At 44.6% G+C, this 19,581-nt stretch overlaps 1 protein-coding gene across 1 annotated transcript in view; it reads right to left on the bottom strand.

Moving 5' to 3' along the window:
* Positions 1-19,581, bottom strand: part of diaph2 (diaphanous-related formin 2) — a gene marked incomplete at its 5' end in the record, with an annotated part of 433,487 nt that overhangs the window by 274,645 nt on the left and 139,261 nt on the right. Inside the window, 4 exons of the mRNA XM_080525622.1 lie at positions 650-754; positions 2,105-2,169; positions 4,063-4,181; positions 8,021-8,137. Of these exons, the coding sequence (XP_080381748.1) occupies positions 650-754; positions 2,105-2,169; positions 4,063-4,181; positions 8,021-8,137 (406 nt within the window). The remainder of the gene's footprint in view (positions 1-649; positions 755-2,104; positions 2,170-4,062; positions 4,182-8,020; positions 8,138-19,581) is intronic.

Here is a 19,581-nt window from a genome sequence, read left to right as displayed (position 1 = left end):
CAGAGAAGCAAACTGCCCTTTTGTCCCAAGGCAGCACTGAAGTGTTTCAAATTGGGTTAAGGAGGAAATAGCAGTCATTTCATGTGCTTATGTTGGAGGGTTTTGTCTGAAAGATAGCGAGGCGAAGGCCAGAAGAGAAATGCTATCCGTCTCTGCGATGATACAATTGTATGGAAGAAGCCTGCAATGAAGCAATTCGCCAATATCAAATCCTACATCTTAAAAAGGATATTGACCCTTTATTAAATCAAATGTTACCGTATGCCCGAAAAAAACTCACTTAGAAGAGTCTCGCGTCAGTGATTGGGGTAGAAAGGTTTCAATTTGACCAAATTAGCATCCGTGTTAGCTCTGACCATGATGGTTTTGAAGAGCAACTCAAGGCTACTTGCTTTCAAATGATCAATGTAGACCTTTGGCTCAGTTTAATATCATCGTTAGCTTCATTTTCGGTTTATTTTTCTTCATGCCCTGTTTGTCATGGTTTCGTTATTGAGTTTGAGCCAATGATTTTGGCTTTTTTTGTGTGTTAAAGTGAACATATTGGTACTGGACACTAGTGTATGAGGCCTAAATGGTGGTCTGTGGTTCCATGCTGCAGTGCTGTGGGTGATTGTATGGTCCTCCGTCTCCCCTACGGAGTCATTACCTTGGTCTGCAGGGTATGGATCTGCCCCTCCAGCTCTTTGATTTTCTCTTCCTTCTTCTGAGATTCCGCCTGGGCCTCCTGCCGAGCGCTGAACTCCTCATCGAACTGTAACAATCCAACACAACACACGCACACACACACACACGCGCACACACACACACGCGCACACACACACACACACACACACACCGCACACACACGCACACGCACACGCACACACACACACACACACACACGCACACGCACACACACGCACACGCACGCACACACACACACACACACACACACACACACACACATACAATGGTCAGCGGTGGGGTGGTCTCCAGAGAATGGCCAACCACAGGGCACGTCAACACACACCGGTTCACGGTGTTCTCACACACTAAGGCCCGTCTCTATTCCTAGCCATGTGGCCCTACCCCGCTGTCCTCTGTCTGCGTTTTGGGTCTGGCTTTCATGTGTGGGGACGGGGCTAACCTTTGCGTAAAGCAACCCGTGTCAGGACAATGTTTTCACAGCCACAGCGGGAGGGACACTGCTCTCATTCCACTCACACACAGGACTCCTCAGATGTGGCCTCACAGTGGCAGAGGCTCTGGGGATGGCACGGGGGCATTGATACTGTGTGAAGGTGGCTCAAAGTGGACCAGCTTTGCTTTCAACCAGTCATTTAACAACACAGTCCTGAAAGTCCCAAAGTCACAGCACAGCATTTAGGATTCTGCCGGCAGGATGGGGGTGCAGGAAAACAACCCAACAGTACAGCGTATTCCTCTAAAATGATGTCATGAATAAATAAATAGCTAAATGAATAAAGTAATGAATTGAAATAAAGTCAAATGCGACTAGTGTTTCATAGTTAATGTTTCTTTTCCTCCGAATACATTAATTATCAAGCATAACTTGCATACTGGCAAGAACTTAAAAAGCGTCAGGAGTAGGCAACTGGAGGAGAGGAGCGTCCAGACCGGACTCAACAGTGCTCCTGTAAGTTCAAAACGGAATTCCCAAAACATATCTCGGAAAAAGTTGGTTGAATTGCTTCCTCTCTTTCTTCCTTTGATGTACGAAACCCCAATCCCCAATCAACAGACGCGGAGGGGGGGGGGGGGGGGGGGGGGGGGGAGTAAAGACGGTATATCTTTGAAGGCCCGGTTATCAGTGACTGGACTGGCGGGATAAAGCTTGTTTTAACAGTGTCTTGCATGTTTTAACTCATGGCCAGGCGTGCACAAACACAAACTAGCGTACGTTGGAGCTTCGGCATTGATCCTCCCGGTAACACTGATACAGACCATGTACCTCCGCCGCCAGCTATTGACCAGGGAACCCGAAATCAATACCTTGTCTGGGAGCTCTGGGGAGAGAAAACTTTTCTGATGGGAGTGTGGTGGCATACCAATGGTGCAGAGGCTGGGGGGGGGGCGGGGGGCGGGATGATTAATGCCTCACCTTTTTGGAGAACTCAGCAGCCTTCTGCTCGCTCTCCTCCACCTTGGCTTTATCCACGCACTGATCTGGAAGACAAAATGGCCCCGAGGCAACCGCGGAGGTGAGCAGCCAAGAAAGTGAGAAGGAATAAGGAATCTTCTGGATGACACTGTATATTGTTAACACCCTACTTAAGATGCCTGATCAGACCTAAAGTGAGGAAACCACAGGGTGGGAGAGAAAAAGAGGAGATTCATTACACCTGCTTTCCTCCTCAGTTTTTGTTTTTTACTCTTTGTTTTAAAGGTTAAATTCAGATTTAACCTTTAAAAGGAAGAGAGAAAAATGAGAAAAAGACATCGAAAAAAGGCACCTGTCGCAGCTCTCTTGACATATCCCCCAGGAGATATGGATTCAGTTCCGCAGGTTTTTGCGACGTGAAAAAAAGAAAAGAACCCCCCCCCCCCCCCCCCGAAACGTTTGTTTTCAACTCATTAAAGCACAGCAAAGTGAGAAAATCTAACATGAATTCATGATGTTTCTTTTTTTTTTGTTTTATGGATGAGCTTGGAAACTTTTAATGAGCCTTTGTTGGCAAGTAACAGCACTGTTAGTGACACGAGAGAAGAAGAGAAAAGAAAATCTTTCTAGTTATTTAATTATTTTCTGCTCTACTTTGAGGGAATGGAATGACTGCATATCTAATTTGGGGGCAAATAACACTGTGTTTCCTTATGAAACACTGTACTCACAGAATGAAATGTAGTGGACTCACTCAAGGCTTATGATGCCACAGTCACACCTTACAGATTAGGCATTATGTATGCATTATTATTATTATAATTATTATTATTATTACTATTATTACTATTATTATTATTTATGCATCATTATCATTAGACTACCTTATCTTCTGTGTCAAGTGACTGCAGGTGTTTGTAGGAAGGATCTCAGGGGGAAATGGGAAGATAATGATAGTGACTGCGGGGTATCACAACATTTTTAGCAACTCATTTATCTGTGTTCTTCACGTGTCTCTTGATTTATTTTTTTGTCTCTTAAAGAGTCTGTATCATGTTTAATGGATGTGACCCGCTGAGAAGAGAGACAGAGCTCTCCAACCTACGGCTGAGAAGAGAGACAGAGCTCTCCAACCTACGATGAGAAGAGAGACAGAGCTCTCCAACCTACGATGAGAAGAGAGACAGAGCTCTCCAACCTACCGCTGAGAAGAGAGACAGAGCTCTCCAACCTACCGCTGAGAAGAGAGACAGAGCTCTCCAACCTACGATGAGAAGAGAGACAGAGCTCTCCAACCTACCGCTGAGAAGAGAGACAGAGCTCTCCAACCTACGATGAGAAGAGAGACAGAGCTCTCCAACCTACCGCTGAGAAGAGAGACAGAGCTCTCCAACCTACCGCTGAGAAGAGAGACAGAGCTCTCCAACCTACCGCTGAGAAGAGAGACAGAGCTCTCCAACCTACCAATGAGAAGAGAGACAGAGCTCTCCAACCTACTGTTGAGAAGAGAGACAGAGCTCTCCAACCTACCGCTGAGAAGAGAGACAGAGCTCTCCAACCTACTGTTGAGAAGAGAGACAGAGCTCTCCAACCTACCGCTGAGAAGAGAGACAGAGCTCTCCAACCTACCGCTGAGAAGAGAGACAGAGCTCTCTAACCTACGATGAGAAGAGAGACAGAGCTCTCCAACGTACCGCTGAGAAGAGAGACAGAGCTCTCCAACCTACCGCTGAGAAGAGAGACAGAGCTCTCCAACCTACCGCTGAGAAGAGAGACACAGCTCTCTCCAACCTACTGTTGAGAAGAGAGACAGAGCTCTCCAACCTACCGCTGAGAAGAGAGACAGAGCTCTCCAACCTACGATGAGAAGAGAGACAGAGCTCTCCAACCTACGATGAGAAGAGAGACAGAGCTCTCCAACCTACCGCTGAGAAGAGAGACAGAGCTCTCCAACCTACCGATGAGAAGTGTGAGGTCCACGTCCAGCCTCTCCCTGTACCCAAAGTCCGGGTCCATCCCGCTGCGATGGAGGACGACCTGGGACACGCATTCTTCTATCACCTTGTAGTACTGAGGCCTGGGAGTCAAACAACAGAGAAAAGCACAATCAGGACACACAGTCCAGATATGACAGTGATACAAGCTATACAGGGCTAATTGTCCACGAGTGATCTCCTTACCCAACCTAGAGGTCATGGAATGTCATATCTAAAAGGTTGCGGGTATTAAAAAAAATAAAGAAAATTAAAAAAGTCACCCCTCACAATTAAATTTGATCACTTGCTTCACCTCGATCGTGAAATCGGCAGATTAATCTCTGCTTGTGGAACTCCAGATCCGTGACCGTCCATTTCAAGGTGACCAACGGAGCGCCCAGGCCGCGATGCCCTCTTGCCTAATTTGTAATCATCTTTGCCAATTAAGGGGCGGCCATAAAAGCCGAAATGCAAATCTAATCAGTGTAATGTGAGTAATTAAAAGCACAATGGCAGGGAAAACATGTCGCTGTGTTCCGAGTGTGACAGAGAGCGCTGTCTCGGCGCGTGACTCGGTCTGGGACTCCGCGTCCCGCCACACAGGTTGATGGGTGACCTTTTCCCAGTTATATTATCAACTTTAATTGCGAGTGACATTTAGCAAATACAATGTCAACTAAAGCTGAGGTCCGTAGTGGCAAATCATTATGTTCCACGCATGACCTTGAATGTACCAGCAGACATGCAATTTTCCCACCAGAAATGTCGTCTCGTCTCGTCTCCCCCCCCCCCCCCCCGCCCCAGAGCAAACAGAGGCAGCATCCTAATGACTGGGGACCTGATTCCAGGAGCTGCTGCCACGTTCTAAATCCACACTCGAGGTACGGGATAATTTTGGCACTTGCTCCCGGTCAATGCTAGTTAAGTCCTGGATTCACAGAATGAAGGAGAGTCCTTACAGGTTATGTGGAGTTATTGTAAGTCACATTTCACTTAGACTACTTTCAGACCCATATGCCAACTTATTTGATTAGATGTATTTCCTCAGGACCACGTCGAACTGAATGTAAAGGGCTATTTGGGAGGCTACACACTGTGTTAATGGTGCAGATACACAAATAAAATAATGCAACAATACCAAAACAAAGTACAAGATAATAAAAAGAAAGGCTATCTACAGTACAAATATTTACAATTGATTGTGCTATTGAGTATTCGTATCTAAGGCAAAGCTTGATGAGTTTAGCCTCATGTTTCCTCCGATGTCTCCTCTCTGAAGGCAGAGATCTAAGGGAGGCCTGCTATATTAGGAGCATTAGCAACGGCACATTTCCTGTGCTCTAATTTCCTCCTGGCCTCCGTGCTTGGCCCCATGCTTCCCAGTAATACTCTGTTCATGGCAGGAAGGCGCAGAAGCCTGAGATCATAACATGGCTGTGATGCAGATAAGGAAATCAAAGGCTGTTCAAAGTGCTGCTTTTCTATTTCCTTTGGACGGGAGCAGGGGGTACATGCATTGATGTGGCTAAAATAGATTAATTGCTTTGAGCAGGCCTCATTGTGAAGGAGATAGTCTGGAGTCATCTGAATGCATTTCATTTTCCAACACACAATCACACAAGAGATGGCGAGCTTTTGAGTATTCAGAGACATGGAGATGGGCATTAATACAATTAGTAAACATCAATGAAAAGAAATGGATGTTTTTCAAGGAGCCAGCACTCGTTTTGTGATGACAAGTAGTACATTGGAATTCCCTCCAGAATGTCGGCAGGCCAAAACCATATTATCCATAGAAATCTACTAACAAAGAACCAAAACTAGTCAAAATATATCTCCTTTAAACGCACAATTTGGTACGCATGACAGAGCAGACGATGTGTTCAACGGGTGGGCCCGCCCGCCCACTCATGACTAGTGAGCGAGCCAGCGAGGGAGCCGCACGCCGTGGCCTCGCGTGGCTTAGCACCGTGGCACCCGGCTTACGACTGTCACCGATGTAGACCACATTATTATCTCAATAAGCCGCCCTATTTTCCAAGTGTCGCCACGTCCTCCTCCAACATGGCCACCGAGCAGAGCAGAGAGGAGATAACTGGGGAGGGAGGGAGTGACCCAGAACTGTCAGGCCCCTCCAGAGTGGGCAGGGCTGGACTCCAGGAGCCAGCATGTGCCCCAGCAGCACCAGTATCCCTCTTCACTCTGGCATCTTCCCCCTCTCCACATGGTATGGCTGGGGCTCCAGAATCCTCTCTACCCCCCCAGCCCCAGCCCCCTGATCCAGCCGTGCTCCACATAACCGCTGTAATCCCCATATCACCTCCCCTACTCCAAAAAACACGAGATCTGCTCTATATTTACCAGGGTTTGCTGAGCTCCCAATCATTTGCCATTCACTGGCAAATTATTTATCGAAACAAAATAAGCTACCACAACCCCTAAATGCAGGGGGGGGGGTGGAGGGGTGGGAGCGACAACTAGTGATGGAAGTACTGATCTAAATGAGAACACCTAAGATGGATGTTCTGATATACTGACTTGAGGCTGAGAGGGTTGAAGCAGGGTTGAAGCAGGATACCCAGTAGCACGTGTTTACCATTTCAAAATGTGAACCTTTGAAACAATGTTCCCCTTCTGACAGGATATGGGCATAGGCAGGTCTCTGGTATGCCTGCCTTTGATCAGAAAACCATCTCCTACACCCATGGACAAGTCTGCCACCATGCCCTGATGTGGTCCGACAGCCAAAGACACTGACGCCCCCCCGCCACACTCCACCCTCCACCCATACCCAGAGATATGGTCATCAAAGCCCCATATGATCTTAAAGGCCTCCCTCCCTTAAGGCCTATCTATATAGACTGTATAATATAATGTCCTATATATATATATATACACTACATTGCTTCAAACTGCTCCACACAAAGCCGGGTGATGTATGGGGAATTGTATGTATGGGTGGATTGCAGTGGAAATGTATTTTTAAAAGCACATCTTTAATAAGTGTATCCATTTTTAATGAGCATTTTGGAGTGATATTGTTTTTTAAATTGTGGGTGGTTGAGAGGGTTCTGGTGTCTGGGTGTCGGGGATGGGATGAGGGGATGACAGACACAGACAGGAGTGTTGGTGGACTTTATGCTGTATGAGCTGGTTAATGTTTTGTTTTCTGTTTCTCACTTTCTACAACAAGATGAATAATACATTATTCATAACTCCAAGTGAGCAGCAACTTGTCTATGGTAAACCCACCCCCCCGCTCCCCCTCCCCCGTCCTCCTCTCTCCTCATCTTTTTCTAAATATTTAATTTCCAAGAAAAAGTCTGACACAGCAGCGTATATATCAGTGCTCGGGATTTTTTTCCTTTTCTGTGATTGACACCAGTCTGGGTGTACTGTAGGGAGCGGTCTGAACATTTGAATAATTACTTAATCATCCATAACTACAAAATATGATATCTGCTACGACATGTCTGACTCTGGCTTTTTTTGCTTCCAGTTGGTTAAGAGTCGGGGAGAAGATGCCTTCAGAAAATGGACATGTGAATCTTTAATGCTCACCCTGCCTTCTGACCTCTTCGAGCTGCAAGCTCTCATTAACTGCTAAGTGTTCGCCTGCCGTAAAAGCTCGTATGAATGATAGCACGGCTTTGAGAATTACTCTGGATAGGAAAATAGTTTATGAGGTTAAAGCGGGGTGGCGGACCACATTAACCCACGAGTCTATGGTGCGTTTTGATATCGGGCCTATTCAGAGCCAGCTTAGAGGACACGCTGTCCTTGAGGTCGGCATGTTGAGGGGGAAATTAAGGTGGTCTGCCCTGTGAAAACAGGAATATTACAGTATGGGGGGATGGATGAACAGAGGGATGGGTGGAGGGTCTAGATGGAGGGAGGGAGGGAGGGAGGGAGGGAGGGAGGGAGGGAGGGAGGAACTCACCTGATGTAGTAGTCGTTCCTGATGAGGAGGAGGTGCTGGAGGATGGACAGGAAGTAGGTCTCAGAGCCTGTGTCTCTCACCATGTTGGACAGGAGATGGTACACCTCATTCATATCAGTGAAAGGGGATGTTAAGGCTCACAACATCATATCAGTGCATTGTGCATAGTACAACACAATACAATACAGTACAGCTCACCTTCTGGAAAGAAAATATGACAAAATACAGTATATGTATTTACAGTATAGTATAAACAAATACTGCCATATTAGCTTTCACCTCATACTTGTACGTATATACTTAACGATTGTATTCTTTTATCTTGTATCTTTTATTATTATTTTCGATCTTTTTATACTCAACATCGTTCTAAATGAGCCCGCAATGATTTCTTTGAGTTTAAATAAAGGTAATATGCTACCTCTTCCTATAGGTCTCATACTGTATACTGTAACACAGTGACACTGCACTTTGAAACCCATCTGACTAACGTCGTAGATTATGACTAACGTGATGGATTATGAATGACGTGATAGATCCTCTGTTGTTTGTTTTCCTATTTTTCGCCTCAATCAGGTGTTTTGACAGGCGTCATTGTGCACAAGCAAACACTACAATGTCTCGTCACAGGCATGTGTCCTCCAGGGAGCTGGCGGGAGAGAGTAAACATCGAACTTCAGGAGGGGAACTGGCGATAAAGAGGGGTCCCACTGGTCCGCCTGTCACTATGTGCCTTTCAAGCAGGAGGAAATTAATCACAGGAAAACTCCGCTGGTTTGAATATTTTAATGGAGCGACATGAAAAAGGGATCAGTCACTGGGAAAGGAATATTGCTGAGATTCAGTCCTCCGATTGGGCCTGAGTCGGTCCGTGGAAGAGAGAGAAAAGATGTGTTCTTAAACTCGCAGAGGCTATTGACTATGTGTCTGACAACACCACTCCCCAAGGGGCGGGAGTGATGGTTGTTTATGTCTAAAATAGATGTTGAATCAGATAGAAATCATTGTCTGTTCTGTCTTGTTTTTCCTTTTTTTGGAACAATTACGTATGTTTCTTGGAGATGGATCGCTGACTATTTGTTTCGGGGAAAACGATCGTAAGCTGTCAGAGGCTGTGACAGGGCGTGCTCTTCAACACACCGACCATAGTTCTCCACCACACCTACCATAGCTCTCTACCACACCTACCATAGCTCTCTACCCCTACCTACCATAGCTCTCTACCCCACCTACCATAGCTCTCTACCCCTACCTACCATACAAGGACGTGTCGTCCATATAAGCAGAGTAAACAGTGCTTACCCAACGAAAAAATAAAAAAGGACAGTGAAAATATTTAAATAAAAGTGCATGTAACCGTTTGTTTGTTTTCATTAAAAGAGCCGTATTTTAGGTCCCAGGGCAGCAGGAGTCATTCATTTTGACGTTGCATTTTTAGCGCCACCTGCAGGAGTAAGCACTTCCTACTCTGCCTGCTTGCATTGCGTTGCATTATAAGCACTTCTCTCTCTGCTTTCCCTCGCGTACATTCGAATGCGTGAAAATGTCTTTTTTATTTTTTTCCGATGCCTCAGCCCGCTGTTTAATGAGGCCAGGGTAAGCATGCTTACCAGCCCATCAGTAGTTCTTTAATTCCGATAAGAGCTACTGATTGGCTCTTATCACTTTCAAGTTCACTTAACATTTCACCTCTCGCCCGGCAGAATAGCTTATGCTAGCTAGCTCAAACGATCTAAATAATAATAATCAATAAGGATAACTTGCTTGATTTTGTGAATATGGACATTACTGTCAGCGACCTAAAGGGATTTCGTAGACTGGACTGGACTGGAAAAACAGAACTACTGGCTAAATGCCGCCCGAAGCCACCGCTCACCGATCTTCACACCCAGAAAGGGAGAGTCGCTAGGGGGTTCCAGCAAGCCTGGTATGAGCGGTTTATATGATTTATATGATTCGCGAGGCTGGTGGCGATCTGTGCTTGTTTATATGGTTTGAGTGCTGCTGTGCTGCTGGTTATGGCTTCTTATTTAAGACTTCCTCTGCTTTTACCTTTGAATAGGCCTGTGCCATTGTGTTTGGAGAGAGAGCTGCTTAATCAATCGCTGAGATAGGCCTAATGTCGCTGTCCGTGCCAGTGGTTCTGGACGAAAAGTGTTTGAGAGAGATAGAGAGGGAGGGTTTGTGATGTGATGTCAAGTGCCTGTGTGACAAAGTGTGAAAAGAAAGTGTGTTGTGAGTTTACTATGGAGGATGGAAACGGTGTGTGTATGTGTTGTGCATGTGTGCGTTTGCGATGTTGAAACTGGACTTGTAGATTTCAGCAGGCTGGCTACATGAAAAGATCTTGGTTCAAAAAAGATTGAACAATGAGCACCCCTGATATAGTCGAAACTGGCAACTGTTTTTTTTGTTTTTGGTAATTTGATGACAAAGTGACACTACAGTTTATTAGCGGGTTCTAGGCAGTGATGCCGGTAACGCGTTACTAAGTAACGTGTTACTCTAATCTGAATACTTTTCCCAGTAACGAGTATTCTAACGCGATACTATTTCCAAATCAGTAATCGGATTAAAGTTACTTATTCAAGTGGCTGTGCGTTACTATTGCGTTACTACCTCATAACTTAGGCTAAATGCAGTATTTCTTTGTAATGTTCGATAGTAAACAAACATTTCTCGCTTCTTGGGGAGTGACGTCAGTGCCCACGTTTTCAACACGAGGTTACTATGGAAGGCCATGCCCGCAAAAAACGGCTCTCGACTATCGCGAGATTGCAGCAGAATCGCTCACGTGTATCACCACGCTGATTGCACAGTGTAAACAGAAGCGTAGCCTACACAATGGAGCGAGAACAGAGATATGCGTTAAATAGCTGGAAATATAAGGATTATTTTGAGTTTGTGTCAGCAAAGGATGACAAGAACATAAATGTTGATCATTGATAAACTCAGACTCACCCAGTTTAGGATTAGGATTATATTAGGATCATATCTGAATGGTCAGGGTAGGTTTTAGGTTTTGTGAAACCACTCCTTGCTAGTTACTGTTAAATAAAGATTATATTTATTTTATTGTTTAAAAACAAGTATTTATGTTGGGTGAGGCAAAGAAAGACTCTTTATTTTGTTGTTTTAAGTTATTGTTTAAAGTTTAATTATGTAATTTAAGTTACTGTTAAAATAAAGTGAGTTTTGGCAAAACCAGTTTTCATTTTTATGTTGCGGGGGGGGGGGGGGGTCGGGTGCCTAGGCAGCTGCCAATAGTAACTAAAAAAGTAACTAGTAATCTAACTTAGTTACTTTTAAAATCAAGTAATCAGTAAAGTAACTAGATTACTTTTTAAAGGAGTAATCAGTAATCAGTAATCAGAATACTTTTTCAAAGTAACTGTGGCAACACTGGTTCTAGGGCATCAAAATTTCATTTCCTTGAAACTGCGTTCACTGATAGCGTGTATGTGTAATTATGTGTATTTCTATATCTTATGCTTACCCAATCTAAAAGCTCACGGCACGTGCCTGCTACCATAGCTCTTTACCCCTACCTACCATAGCCCTCTACCACACCTACCATAGCCCTCTACCACACCTACCATAGCAGTTGATTTGTATGAAATTTAAACCATCGAAGGGAGCACAGAAATGAGCGAAATGTCTTGAGAAACAGTACAGCGTGTTCTAATATTCAGATACAGTACAGCGTGTTCTAATATTCAAGGGTTTCAAACACATAGTAAGATAATGTTTCAGTATATCTGCAGTGTACATGAGCAAAAATTCCTGTGGGATGAATTTCAACCCAAAATGCAAATTACATTTGATCTTATTTGAACTTCAGATAGAATCTTAAAAAACGGTGGCCCTAAAACTGTGAGGAAGTTCGAAAAGTAGATAGCTTGAGGGGCTTATTCAAACTGTTTGCTGGAAAGAGGAGGACCCTCCCATGGATATTCATCGTGTTTGAAAAACCATTGAAAACAGCATCAAATAAATAAATCCTATTTGAAATCTACGGACACATGCCAGAAAACAAGGGGAGGGGGAGAAGGCACAGAACGCTGCATTCATTGGGGACGGAGGAAAAAGTGATTGCTGTTAATATGTGTAGTGTGTGTGCGTCCTGACAATGTGTGTGGAACAGTGCACGCCCCTGGCTGCAGGGCAATGCGCTATTTGTGATGGAGCACTTTCACACTCCACGGCTCTGCACTAAACCAGATTTGTCTCTGGTCACTCAGCGGATCTGACTTGGGTTTTTGTCCAGAGGCTAACACGGGAGACCAAGGAACTGTCTACCTGAGATAAGGGGAGAGTGGTTGGTTGCATAACCTCTGTTTCTGTTTTTTTTGTATCTTCTTCAGTACATAAGCAGGTAATATCACAGTTATGAGGCCTACATTTACATTTTACATTTCAGACATTTAGCAGACGCCTTCATCCAAAGCGTCTTAGAAGTACATTTGTCTAAGTAAGTGAATCGTCTATACACCAGTCGTCATAAAAATCTATGCTAGGACCAGGGGCCATTGGCAGTCACAATGCTAGAAGGAAGAATTACTTCTTATTTTTTTATATACCTGTATATACTCATATAATATACAGTATATATATATATGTATATATTCACAGTAGAGAAACTGTATTATAAATATTGTTGCGCTAGGCCTCGACAATAAACAGCTACAGTAAAGCAGCATAAGGGACAACAGATCTGTTGAATGACGGCTAAAACAACACTACATAGAAGGTGAACCAGTGGTAATGAACATAGTCTCACCTGCACTGATTTGCTGAACCTAGAGACAAATATCAAAAGATTTCAGACTTCTTATTAAGTGTAGAGCATCAAAGTACAACAATCTAAATGTAGTACTGTATGTTTTTCACTACGACAGACAAAACACTGCTGCCTGTACAGATTCTACACTGTCCCCACTATTGGCGCTTTTCCATTGACCGGCCCGGCACGGCTCGGGTCAGTTCGCTTCGGCACGCTTTTGAACAGTTCTGGGTATTGGCGCTTTTCCACTATACACAAGAGACCAGGAACGAGTAGAAGGAGTAGGAGATAGTAGGCGGAGTTACGCGTCATAAAAGCGCGCCATGGTGGTGACGTATATTTTCACGAGACACAACACAGCCACAACAATAGCAACATGGAGGAACTTGAAGCTATCGTATACTTTTTCCTCGGCATGTGGTATATTATTAACCGTGGTTTTTTGGAGAGAATGAGAGAGAGAGAGAGAGAGAGAGAGAGAGAGAGAGAGGAAGCTATGTACACATAATAAAGTCATGTTTTTTGAACCCTTAAAACCACTGCCTTCACTTGTCTGCTTTATGAACTGTATGAGCATATGAGATGGCTACTGCCTCGTAGTGAATATAAGCACTTGACGCATGTTGAACTCCTGGTTCATTGAGTTTACTCCCGGTTCACTTCTCGGGGTGGCACCACGGTGGTTCAGGGCTCAAAATGACCGTATACCGATGGTGGAGTGAGCCAGCATAGTCTTGTGTTTTTACCCCCTTCATAGCCGGTGTTATTAACGGGCAAAGGCGGTGCCCGGAGGCACCCTTTGCGGGTTAATAACTGTGATTTACCGTGGGTTAGGATAACAATTCAAACGTGTCCAGATAGGGGAGAGGACAGGGAATCCAAAACCATTTGAATGGTGTCGATACTACACTCCTATCACGGTCGACACAGCGCGGAGCGAATTCCCGGGTATAAATTGTCTGTCCCCCCGCTGATATCCTCCATGACGTGCTGCTGCTTAGAGCAGCGGGTGAACTCCCGGTTCATTGAGTTTACGGTTAAAAGCATATCTTCTCGGGGTGTCAGCGCGGTGGTTAAGGGCTCAAAATGACCGTATACCGATGGTGAAGTTAGCAAAGGAGTATTGTGATTGTACCACCTTCATAGCCGGTGTTATTCACGGGCAAAGACGGTGCCCGGAGGCACCCTTTGCGGGTTAATAACTGTGATTTACCGTGGGTTAGGATAACAATTCAAACGTGTCCGGATAGGGGAGAGGACAGGGAATCCAAAACCATTTGAATGGTGTCGATACGACACTGCTATCACGGTCGACACCGACATTATTTATATATACAGCATATGGATGTTACCTGCCTGTTACCTGCCGCTTTCAGTTCTACAGGACATCGCCATAATAGCGATTTTTTGTTATGCTTGTTGTAAATAAAAGTTATATGATGCATTGAAATGACATTAAACTAAGATAATACGATGGTTATCATATTTTTTCAAATCTTTATTAATATGTGGTATTTAAAAATGGCGGTTAGTGATGAAATCTATGAACATGGGATGACGATTTCCATTGACCAATCAACGGTGTGCAGCGTCACACGTCACACGCAGCCTGGCAAAAAGGTTCCGGCTCTCAAAAAGGTTCCTGCCCTCGAAGGGTAGCTAAAGAAGCGTGCCGTACCGCGCCGTGCTGATCCAGGCCGACAAATGGAAAAGCGCCAAAGAAGCAGGCCAGCCTGGGCTGACCCGGGTCAGCCTTGTAGTGGAAAAGCACCATATGTGTTACCCTACAAGATCCAACCAGTGCCATCAGGGCCAGATCAATCCATTTTAACACTGTTTGACACATTACTATTAACTTCAACCGTGTATGTAATTAAACTGGTTATCCCATATCAAATGGTGCATGCAGGATGGGAATACAAGCTCCTCTGAAGTATCATTTCCCCTCCCCTGTATTAGCTTGGACGAAGCCATTGAGAATTACCAAGCAACCGAAATGCAATTATAGCTTGGCCACACCATCATGTTAGGGGACGTAAGCGGAATATCCTGGAAACTGGGAAAGTGTCCAAGCAAGCTAGCTACCTCTATCAGTTAGCAGCAGACATGGAAACCTTATAGAACAATGCTAATGCTCTCTCTCTCTCTCTCTCTCTCTCTCTCTAACCCTCTCTCTCTCTCTCTCTCTCTCTCTAACCCTCTCTCTCTAACCCTCTCTCTCTAACCCTCTCTCTCTCTCTCTCTCTCTCTCTCTCTCTCTCTCTCTCTCTATCCTTCTATTTCTCTCTCTCTCCCTCTCTCTCTCTCTCTCTCTCTCTCTCTCTCTCTCTCTCTCCTTCTCTTTCTCTCTCCTTCTCCCTCTTCTTTTCCTTCTCCCTATGTTTTTGAGCTGGGGAACATGAATAAATATGAGTTGTAGTGAGGTGAGATGTAGACTAGTCAGTGGTCGGGTCAATCAATCACAATTCAACATCTCATTCATATTCATTAGTGGCCTAGAGTCACCTCTCCAGCAGCGAGCCCTGGGCTGGACACAGAGGAGATGGGCCTCTCTGTTAATATGTATGAGCCAGCCAGGGAAACAAGCCTCACATGCAGGGACTAGGGAAGTGAGTGTAATGTGTGTGTGTGTGTGTGTGTGTGTGTGTGTGTGTGTGTGTGTGTGTGTGTGTGTGTGCATGTGTGCATATGTGAGTGCATGTGTGCATGCGCACTAGGGATGGGCATAACTCAACATCTTCATGGGTGATTAATCAGTGGGTGGTATGAACGATTCATCGATTGTTCGATGTGTGCCGACATTCACAAAGACAGCCGTCGATCATCGACATGAAAAAACGCAAAGAAAACTACTACTTTAACAGTGAAGAATATAATTTATTCTGGTATTTATCCTCATGAATTTCTTTTGAATACTTAAATTAGGCTAACATAACAATAATGCAGTACATGCAGCTAATATACCCTGCGCACGCATTTTGTATAGCTGTCCAGCCATTTCCAATTACAATGTTTACCAATAGTCTAGCTACAGCCTACCAAAAATCAAAACAGCCAAATACACCAAAAAATGAATAAAGATTAAATGGTGGTAATAGCTCCTCGGGTCAGTCTTGGCTAAAACATTGCGAACAGACTCTGAGCAGCCAGCATGCATCTATTCCAGATTATATCGAGAGTTTTTTGTTTGTTTTTAATGGAACCGTGTACTCTGTCTATGTATGCCATTAATTCTCGAAACCCCCTCCCCTCTACTCTATAGGCCAGGGGTCCCCAAACTACGGCCCGCGGGCCGGACACGGCCCGCCCCCACACTTGGACCGGCCCTTTGCACAACGTCGCCCCCACACACTCTCAACAATGCCAGAAACATATTTTGAAAATTAAACTTTAAATATATGTTTTAATCATATCATATCTGTATTTGATATTAAAGGTTGGCTTTCAAATTAAAATGTCCCTTAGTTATAAACTATTTTCATTAATAACATTATTAGTTAGTTTCACCCGCCCACAGAATGCGGTACATTCAACATAACGTTCCATAGTGAACGAGCCCGGATCTGTAGCAGGTGCACGCGAGCTAGAACGAAAATTCAGAGAGATGAAAAATGGCCAAACGGTTGGTAAAGACAAAAGTTGATTCAGAATGCAGGGTTTTTAACCAACAGTGCACAAGTGATTATTATTGTTAAATGCAAAGAAGTTTGTCAATAAATGTATGAATGTGATCGCGGAGGAGGTGTGTCCCGTCAGTGAGTCTGTCCCAAGTAGGCACCAGATGAATTGAAACAATGGGGGATAGATAATGTAGATGCCCAGCTGCAGGAGAAAACGAAATAATGTTTCCGATATGTTCATGATCTGTGTCAAGCAGGGTTTTTCCTGCATAGAGAATTATGAGGCGGCCGCCTCCGTCATATTTCTAGCCGCCTCCAGCTCTCGACAAAACTCTGACGGTCGTATTAACGGTCGCTGTTTCGCAAATAAGTTAGCTTTCGTGTTTGCTAGTGAAACAGCTGATAGTTGATGTTGACTGCTCAAGGAGAATACATATTTGAAAGTACAGAATGCCTGAGAGCCTTATATTGCATTATATTACATTACATTTTGAATGGTCATCTGGTGCCTGAATATTGTGTTTTCCTTTACATAAATAATGACATTTCCACCATAAATTGATGCAGAAAGGGCACAAATTGCATCTAAATTCACCAGAATGCAATAAATTAAGTGTTTGATGCTCGTTTAAGGACCCCCAGACAGCCCTGCTTCATGGGTCCCCCCGTGTATGATGAGGGTCCTCCCTCATGTATCAGACTGTAAAACTGATTATATTTCATTGACATATCACTATAGGTATAAATTCCATCCAAATTCAACTGTTTAGACTTTGTTTGCATCCACCAGTGCTCTCCTGCGCGCAATTGCTTTGCGCAACCGCCTCCATTCCACTCCGTTCCATATTATTTTATGTTAGAGACCGACCCAGGCCCCCCATCACAGAAAGGAAAAATGATGTGGCCCTCACAGAAAAAAGTTTGGGGACCCCTGCTATAGGCAGTCATATCTAATAGGCAGCATATCATTAGATCATTCCACATATCCCACACTGGACACGATTGTCTATTTTCTTGAAGTGTGCCCAGGCAGAGCTTTTGCTGGACTTCGTTAGCCTATTACAACAGCACGTCCAACAGTAAACTAAATTACACAACGTGTAGTTGAATGACGTCAGACTCTCGTCCCGTTCCACACTCAATAGTAATAATAAGTAATAATAATTCCTGAACTATATTAATATTATGCTTGTGTATTGTGTATATTTTTTTTATGTGCATGATTACTATAAAAACAACAACTAATAGTGCTACAGAACCGACATTTGTTCTGTACGTTAATTTGTGTTTATTTGAATGGGGAAAAAACGTGAATGCTCCAAATGTAAAAAAATCGACTTTGACCCTCGAGAACGATTTAACGGTTATTCTGTCCTATCCCTAGTGTGCGCACGTGTGTGTGTGTGTGTGTGTGTGTGTGTGTGTGTGTGTGTCTGTCTGTCTGTTGTGGAGGAGGGAGACTAGGTGAAGATAGGAGACAGGGGGATCTGGGGTATTCACATCATGCACACCACACACAGATCAATACCGCATTGTCCTTGGAAACAAACACTAGGCCCTCTCATTTGTGAGCCTGCTCAAGCACATCATTAATCCAGGTGCGCGCTATTCTTTCTTCCCCCAAAGGCTGGGGGGAGTGAACATGTGTATAACAATGTCTCGGCCCTGCAAAGTTTGCCCACAATGTCAGCCTTCCACATAGCCAAATGCCCTGCGAGAAGCATGTTGAATTATTCAGGCGTCTTGCCAGGGATGCTTTAAAACAAACTCAGGACCCAATTACTGCCGGCTTTATTAACTTCTCAACTAGTTTCCAGTTGACTGGACCCGGAGGGACTTGGGAATACTGACGTGAAAATATGTAAAAAAAAGTTGAGGCATGAGGTAAGGAAGAAGTAAGGTAATTGCTCCCGTGGACAAAGGAAGATCAGAAACACAACAGAAAGGTCCCTGAAGTTAGAGTTCAGTTCCGTGTGTCTGACACAAACTATCACATTAAAATATCTACAGCATCATAACAGCCTTGACAGACAAAAACATAGACGATGCCTGCTGAAAACACAAACACATCTAGTGATCGTCTCCTAGCGTCTGGCAGGAGGTGATATGGAGGGCTGACGGATGAGTATGGGTGAGCAGGGAAGAGGAGAGGACAAGAGAGGAGAGGAGAGGAGACCGAAGGAGAGGAGAGGAGATAGAAGGAGAGGAGAGGAGATAGAAGGAGAGGAGAGGAGATAGAAGGAGAGGAGAGGAGAGGAGAGGAGAGGAGAGGAGAGGAGAGGAGATAGAAGGAGAGGAGAGGAGAGGAGAGGAGAGGAGATAGAAGGAGAGGACAGGAGATAGGAGAGGAGAGGAGAGGAGAGGAGAGGAGATAGAAGGAGAGGACAGGAGATAGGAGGAGAGGAGAGGAGAGGAGATAGAAGGAGAGGACAGGAGATAGGAGAGGAGAGGAGAGGAGAGGAGAGGAGATAGAAGGAGAGGAGAGGAGATAGGAGGAGAGGAGAGGAGAGGAGATAGAAGGAGATGAGAGGAGATAGAAGGAGAGGACAGGAGATAGGAGAGGAGAGGAGAGGAGAGGAGAGGAGATAGAAGGAGAGGAGAGGAGATAGGAGGAGAGGAGAGGAGAGGAGATAGAAGGAGATGAAAGGAGAGGACAGGAGAGGAGAGGAGATAGAAGGAGAGGAGAGGAGATTGGAAGACAGAGGTGAGATGAAAGGAGAGGACAGGAGATAGGAGAGGAGAGCAGAGGAGATTGGAAGACAGAGGTGAGATGAAAGGAGAGGACAGGAGATAGAAGGAGAGGAGGGGAGGATAAAAGAAGAAAGGAGGATGAGAGGGTTGTTTACCTAGTGTGCCAGGTAAGAGATGAGGTTGGAGATTGCTTTATAACTCCTCAAATCCCCCTCAAATGAACCCAGCAGTGGAGGTTTTAGACCTGTAACTTTGGCCAGGCCCACACAACAGGTGCAGTGGAATGGAACAAGTTGCCTTTAAGCATCAAAGAAACTGACAGTACAGCAGCTTTCAAGGCTAAGATCAGAATACAGCTGTTTAGCCACATTCCACTGTAAACCAAATAGAGGGTTATAGGACAGGAGAAGCACTTGTATGTTCCATGCTAAATGATATGCGTGCAGTATGTCTTGGAAGTTTTTAAG

Source organism: Nansenia antarctica (assembly GCF_963989245.1).
Source record: "Nansenia antarctica genome assembly, chromosome: 3".
Classification (NCBI taxonomy): Eukaryota; Metazoa; Chordata; class Actinopteri; order Argentiniformes; family Microstomatidae; genus Nansenia; species Nansenia antarctica.
The sequence above is the reverse complement of the archived record's forward strand: the minus strand, read 5'-3'. Positions and strand labels throughout refer to the sequence as shown.